At 40.6% G+C, this 7,583-nt stretch overlaps 1 protein-coding gene across 1 annotated transcript; it reads left to right on the forward strand.

Moving 5' to 3' along the window:
- Positions 1-377: 377 nt before the first annotated feature.
- Positions 378-5,849, forward strand: LOC127306264 (protein NRT1/ PTR FAMILY 2.3). Its single transcript, XM_051336880.2, has 4 exons — positions 378-684; positions 772-989; positions 1,084-1,643; positions 4,868-5,849. The coding sequence occupies exons 1-4, from the start codon at positions 573-575 to the stop codon at positions 5,676-5,678; spliced, it is 1,701 nt and encodes a 566-aa protein (XP_051192840.1). The 5' UTR covers positions 378-572; the 3' UTR covers positions 5,679-5,849.
- Positions 5,850-7,583: the final 1,734 nt, after the last annotated feature.

A 7,583-nucleotide genomic window follows, 5' to 3' on the forward strand; every position in this document is an offset into this window, starting at 1 on the left:
GCTACATATTTCCCTCAGAAAAAGAGAGAGCTACATATCACTGTAAAGAAAGAGAGTTACATAAAATTCGTACGGAAGCAGATGTATATCAAACTTTAATATTCTCTCCAATTCATAACAAATGTAGGGGTTTAGTTTAAATTAGAATAAATTTAAATTAAACCTCCCACACTTATTAAGGATTGGAGGGAGTTGTTATCTTGAAAAAGCTGAGCATCGGTACTATAAACGAGAATATTTTTCTAAATAATCTAAACAAGACTATTCTCTGCACAAGACAACAATATACTATGGAGACTCACCTGCATTTTCTCTTATGAAAGGAGATAGCTGGCCAACACCACCACATACTACAGAATTCCGTCTACCATGACCTGTCTGCGCCTGCCTACTGATAGTGTGAGTGTGTGACAATATACTAAAACCTTGCAAATGTCTCACTCACTTCACTGCAGACACTCACCTTCGCCCGAGTGCTTATATATATGTGCCTGTCTTGGGGGAGCTGTATCAGCAGCTGCCTGAATTAGCTCAATAATTGCAAGTGCCAAAGAAACAACAAGTGAGACGGTATGGAGGCACAAGAGTTGCAGGAGAAGTCCAGCTTTGATCACGAGTCCCTCAAGGAACCGAGAGATCCCAAGAACAGCAAGGGGGGATGGATCACATTCCCTTTCCTCGCAGGTCTGTCTACTTCTTCGTCGTACGTTCGTGGACTGTGAATAAGCATGAGGCATGTCTGAATGTTTCTGTTCCTGTGATGTTTTGCAGTGGCAATCCTGGGTCTCGGGTTGGCGGCTGGAGGTGCCATGTCCAACATGGTGGTCTACCTGGTAACGGAGTACAACGTGCCCAGCGTCGACGCCGCGCAGATCTCCACCATCATCTCCGGCTCCATCAGCCTTGCCCCGGTGCTCGGCGCCGTCGTTGCCGACGCTTTCTTCGGATCTTACCCCATCGTCGCCGTCGCCATGGTCATGTCCGTCCTGGTAATTCGAACGACAGACTACAACTCCTGCGTACGTGCGGTCCTTGCCCACACATATACATCTCGATCTTGACGTCTGCCACCCCTGCGTGCAGTCCTTGGTGATGTTCACGCTCACGGCGAGCCTTCGGGTCCTGCGTCCCGCGGCGTGCCAGGCCGGCGCCGGCCCGTGCGAGCAGGCCTCGGCCGGGCAGATGGCGGCTCTGTACGCCGGCGTGTTCCTGCTCTGCCTCAGCTCGGCGGGGGCGCGCTTCAACCAGGCCACCATGGGCGCCAACCAGTTCGACGCCGCCGCCGACCGGGACGTCTTCTTCAACTGGTACTTCATCTTCCTCTACGCCTCCTCCGTGCTCGGCGCCACACTGATCGTCTACATCCAGGACACTGTGTCCTGGGCTCTCGGCTTCGGCATCTCATGCGCCGCGAGCGTCGTCGGTCTTGCGGCCCTGCTCCTTGGCGCGAGGTACTACCGGCAGCCCCCCGCTCAGGGCAGCCCGTTCACGGGGATCGCTAGGGTGGTCGTCGCCGCCGTGCGAAAGAGAAAGGTCAGCATGGAGGCGTCAGAGGAGTTAAAATATTACAACGGGCCAAGTCGGTGTGACACGGACAGCAAGACCGCGGGCCACGGCGTCCAAGCTCCCGGCGACAGCTTTAGGTAAGAAAAATGTTTATTTGCACTAGTTTATAATATGCTGAGTCTCAAGTCTTAACCATATGTCTCAACCATAGTTGAAATTACTGCCTAACTAGTTTTCTAAAAGGGCTTATATATTTTTTCAAACGGAGGTAATCGCATGAATAAACCTTTTCTACTTTTAGCAAATGATCTTATTTTTGTTAAGCTTCATGCACTAGCCACTTGAAACAAAAGTCCGAACTAACGGAAAGAGATAGGCAATCTACTTGTACACATCAACAATTTTTATTTATTCACTATCCATGAGTTTGAAGAATTTGACACACCTACAATTATCAAGACCAGTGACTAAATTAACAGTTACATCAACGTCCTTTGAAGTCGTTTTCTATAGCTTCACCTTCTCTTTATCCATATTTATTTGTATGTTTAGTGACGATGCCACGAATGACCACGTCTAATTAAACAAGCAAGACTAACATGAAAAGTTCTTGAGGAGTCACATGAGCTACCCACTAAAACAGGTGGAACCTAAGACTACCCACAATAAAAGTATCATAGGTAGTATCATGCATCTCATGCATGTAAAAAAGTTGACGTGGCTTGCAATTAAAGATGTTATTGTATGACATTATCTGCTATATCATCATTGAAATTCAATATGCAAAAAATGAAAACGTGATTGTGTAGAAACCCTTTTGTTAGGTGTATATGTACTTGCTTGTTCCAAGGACCTCGTTGTGCGTCAATGTGAGATTGATAACATTTAGGTGCATCCTAGTCACACCAAACAATTGACCGAGTCTCGCACTATTTTTAAAGTTGATCTCTTTAGCTATTTGAATCATAGTTATATTATCCAAATAATCTATTGTGTGTAAAGATGATTATACCCATAGTTATCTTCCTCTCGCTACCACAAAACATTGTGGGAACATGAGGAGAGATGGGGGAGGACAATGATTTAGGGCTAGGACAACATATTTATACGCGAGCTAGTAGATGAGCTTTTTAATTGGGTAGAGTTCCATTATTGACAGAACCATCAACTTTGTGATTTATAGTCCCTTCATTTATAATTACCTCGTGTTATGGGTTTAGTTAAAATTAAAATTTATAAGTTTGATCAACATTCATAATATCAATTGCATATAATCTAAAATATACTTTACGAAGATTCTAATACAATAAGTTTTATATTATAGATATTGATATTTTCTAAATATTTGATCAAATACTATAAAATTTGAGTTTGATTAAACCTAAATCGTGCGGTAATTGTTAACGGAGGGAGTGTCATCGACTGACCATAATTTCAGTCTCTGGGTGCTAGAACCCGTAACCGGTAATGTGTCACAACAGGCGGTTACTGAAATGATCGACCGGTAGAGCCAACACTAAACAGGTCTTCAGCTACCTTTTAGTGGTGATCTCCACTACTGACGGTAGACTAAGACCTGTGGTGTCGACCTATCCGCTATAACATTATTTTTGCAGTATCAGTGCACATGTCTCCTAAAATCCGTTGAAACATTCCAAACCTTTAGTTTTATATATTGTGACAATTTGGTCGTTCCTAGCGATGCTTATTTTATGTCTTATAGAAGTAGATATAGCTAATCCCCGCAAAGATAAAGAAATAGATAGCTAGTGTGTCAAGAATCAAGATGCGTGACGTGACAAAGCTAGGCTAGAATATATAGCAACATGCGGAGTAGTTAATTCATCAAGATGCTACCTTTTGAGTAAAATCATAGAGGGCGTGCATGGCTTTCCGCGTGCATATATTCCCGCCATTTCCACTTGTCCGACACGTCTTGTTACGTTTATCTCGAACGATCGCGCGCGAGGGCCACCGATGACCGATCGTACACAGGCACATAGCCCCGCTTCATGTTATTGGTTGCCTCGTATAGCCAGCTTGCTACCACGTACGTCTACTCAGAAGAATAAATGCTTTGATACACGTCCCTCTCCATGCTACTTTGATTTAAGATTGCTAATTACGAATTATTTTTCGAGAAAGGGAGCTTTGATGTTTCTCAATTGTTACATAAGGTGATACAAGCAGAAGAGTACACCCAGGATCGGCATACATAATTAAGCTGCATACATCCCAAAAGAAACAGCAGAGAACATTTATCAATAATACACAAAATCCAAAGACAAAAAAAAATGAAACATTCAAAGATGTAGGAGATTCGTATGTAGACTACTTGTGCTCTTGAGCTCTAGTGAACTCAGTATTCAAAACTAATAAAAATTATATTTAGAAGTTTTAGAAAAATCTAAAAAGTTATGTGGATACATGAACATGTTCTCTACCTGCCTGCGGTGATTTGCTAAATTATAGTACCCCCTCCGATCCATATTAGTTTCCACTCGTATAGATGTATCTAGAAATATTTTAGTTTTAAGTACATCAATACCAGTTGCAAGTAATATGAATCAGAGAGAGTACACACTATTTTAGGATACAAAAAATTATGAAGTTGTGGCTTTCAAAAGGCCAAACATAACTGCATTTTACTTCCAATGTTTGTCTTCTTTGCGTAAACCACAATTTAAAAAGTTATTTTGATGCAAATTTTGTCATACATACTAGACATGCATGTATATATGTACTTATACCTATTTAAAGGTTTTGTGAAAATGGTAGTTTTTTCGTTTATTGTAAAAACGAGCTCACTAGATCCTTGGAGCCAAATACCACTTTTCGCACTATTTTACTTATTTCACACTTTTTTTTACCAGGGGAGTAGAATAAGCTATTCTGCTTAGACGTACTTAAAATGTATGTATATGTACGGCTCAACTAAAAAATGGAAGGACAAGACGAGTGTGAGCTTGAACGAATAAATTGTAAGCTCACATGCATTCTAGAACCAACATGCATATCTTGGAAATTTCAGCTGTGCAATTAGTCGGACCTACAGACACTAGCTAGTATAACGTCACGGGGTATAGTATATAGTTTCCAGGATAGCAGGTTGGAGGTTAGAGAACGTGCTGGTAGGTCACGGTTCTGGTAGAGATGTAGCGTAGTACTTCTAAAATGAAAGCATGTCTAGTGATCACACGAGATCTCCACTAGCAGTATATATATGGAGTACGGTAACGACAAATGGTAGCGATTAATTTCTAATAAACCAAAAAAATCTTGCTAATTAAAAACACTCTTGTGTACAATTGGTTGACATGAGAATTTCTCTAACAATGACACACTTGTCGATCGTGTGCAGCTTCCTGAACCGTGCTGCCTTGATCGCCGATGGCGACCTGGACGCAGCAGACTGTTCAGTGGTGCGGCCGTGGCGCATCTGCACAGTGGAGCAGGTGGAGGACTTCAAGACGGTGGTGCGCATCCTGCCGCTGTGGAGCGCAGCCATCGTCCTCAGTATCTCCATCGGCGTGCAAATTAACTTCACGGTTCTCCAGGCGCTCGTCATGGACCGTGCCGTGGGCCGCTTCAACGTGCCGGCGGGCTCCATGATCGTTGCCAGCCTACTCTCCGTCGTCATCTTCCTCGGCCTCCTCGACCGCATCCTCCTCCCGCTCTGGAAGCGGCTCACTGGGCACACACCAACACCGCTGCAGTTAGTCGGCGTGGGCCACGCGCTCACCGTGCTGAGCATGGCCGCGTCCGCCATCGTCGAGCGCCGCCGCACCGCCACCGTGCGCGCGCACGGAGAGGAGGGCAACCCGATGTGGGTGTCGCCGTTGTCTGCGATGTGGCTGATCCTGCCGTTCGCCGTGTCCGGGGCGGGCGAGGCACTGCACTTCCCGGCTCAGGTGACGCTCTACTACCAGGAGTTCCCTCCGTCCCTCAAGAACACCGCCACGGGCATGATGGCCATGATCGTCGCGCTCGGCTTCTACCTCAGCACCGCCCTCGTCAATATTGTTCAGCGCTCCACGACTTGGCTGCCAGATAACATGAACGCCTCCAAGTTGGAAAACCTCTACTGGCTGCTCACCTTGCTGGTCGCCGTCAACTTCGGGTACTACCTTACATGCGCCAAGCTGTACAGGTATCAGAACATCGGGAAATAGCTCAGGGGCAACACTCGTTGCGCTGCGTGTCATGTGCTGGGTGAAGGCGTGGTTCCTGTATGCTAACCTGACGATCGATGTCTACTTGTACAATGAGCTATCCAGTGAGGAGGTCACGTTCCTCTTATTTGTGCGCAGTAAAAGTAGGAATAAGAATTGTGAAGTGTCTTACCGACTGGCCAAATTACTTCATTAAATTTGTGTTACTGTTATCCACTAGTGGAGATAGGGCCTTCGGTGCCGGCCCGTAACGGGCTCTAGTCCCCGGGATTATACAGGCGGGACTAAGCCTTTAGTCCCGGCCCAGTTACTAGCCGGGATAAATAGCCTCCACGTGGCCACGATACAGGGTTTGGGCTGGAGAATCTTTAGTCCCGGCTCGTAATCCTTCCACGTGGCCGCGATACAACTGGACTAACTATTGTTTTCAATTATTATGTTTTTATTTTTCTAATTTCTTTTTTCTTTTTTCTAATTTCTTTTTCCCTTTTCTAATTGTTTGACTTGTTCCTCTCTCACTTGGATTGTAGTTAAATTATAGACTTGGTTATCACTTCTCGATCGGTCACCCATCCTTACACTACTCCACCCTCAGCATGCTTAGTTTCTTGGTTCTTTCCTGCCGTGCTCCCGCGAATGTGATTGTACCTTGTTGTAAATACTACCATATTAATCATATTAACTCTTATACCATTGTGTCACATTTCTGTATTTTTTGAAACCAAAAACAATCTGTAAATCGAAATTGGACAAACAATATATATTTTATTATTAGAAAAAGTGAGGAATTTTAATATTTAATAATTATGTTTTATTAGTTTTTATAATTATTATCAAATAATATATGCATTATTCATATAATATGGAAAAATAATTAATATCTTTAAATCTGTAAACCACAATTGGACAAAGAATATATGCTTTATTATGAGAAAAATGTGAAGAATTTGAATACGAAATAATTATGTTTTTATTCATTTATTATTATTATTATCAAATAATATATGCATTATTCATATAATATGAACAAATAATTAATATCTTTAAATCTGTAAACCGTAATTGGACAAATAATATATGCTTTATTATGAGAAAAATGGGAGAAATTTGAATATGAAATAATTATGTTTTATTATTATTATTATCAAATAATATATGCATTATTCATATAATATGGCCAAATAATTAATATCTTTAAATCTGTAAATTGCAATTCGACAAATAATATATGCTTTATTATTAGAAAAATGTGAGGAATTTTAGGATTATGTTTTTATTCATTTTTTATTATTTTCAAATAATATATGCATTATTCATATAATATAGCCAAATAATTAATATATTTAAATCTGTAAACCGCAATTGGACAAATAATATATGCTTTATTATGAGAAAAATGTTAGGAATTTGAATATGAAATAATTAATTTTTATTCATTTTTTTATTATTGTCAAATAATATATGCATTATTCATATAATATGACCAAATAATTAATATCTTTAAATCTGTAAACCGCAATTGCATAAATAATTTATGATTTATTATTAGAAAAATGTGTGGAATTTGAATATGAAATAATTATGTTTTTAATAATCTATTATTATTATTATCATATAATATATGCATTATACATATAATATGGCCAAATAATTAATATCTTTAAATCTGTAAACCGTAATTGGACAAATAATATATGCTTTATTATTAGAAAAATGTGAGAAATTTGAATATGAAATAATTATGTTTTTATTAATTTATTATTATTATTATCAAATAATATATGAATTATTCATATAATATGGCCAAATAATTAATATCTTTAAATCTGTAAAGTCGCAATTGAACAAATAATATCTTTAAATCTGTAGACCATAATTGGAACTGCATCTTCTTCGGTTGCAGCG

Source organism: Lolium perenne, chromosome 6 (genome assembly GCF_019359855.2).
Source record: "Lolium perenne isolate Kyuss_39 chromosome 6, Kyuss_2.0, whole genome shotgun sequence".
NCBI lineage: Eukaryota > Viridiplantae > Streptophyta > Magnoliopsida > Poales > Poaceae > Lolium > Lolium perenne.

Excerpts from the sequence above, each read along its gene's own strand:
- LOC127306264 (XM_051336880.2), top strand. The coding sequence starts at position 573 with ATGGAGGCACAAGAGTTGCAGGAGAAGTCCAGCTTTGATCACGAGTCC. Across the intron at positions 685-771 it reads CACATTCCCTTTCCTCGCAG|TGGCAATCCTGGGTCTCGGG; the intron begins GTCTGTCTACTT and ends GATGTTTTGCAG. Across the intron at positions 1,644-4,867 it reads GCTCCCGGCGACAGCTTTAG|CTTCCTGAACCGTGCTGCCT; the intron begins GTAAGAAAAATG and ends GATCGTGTGCAG.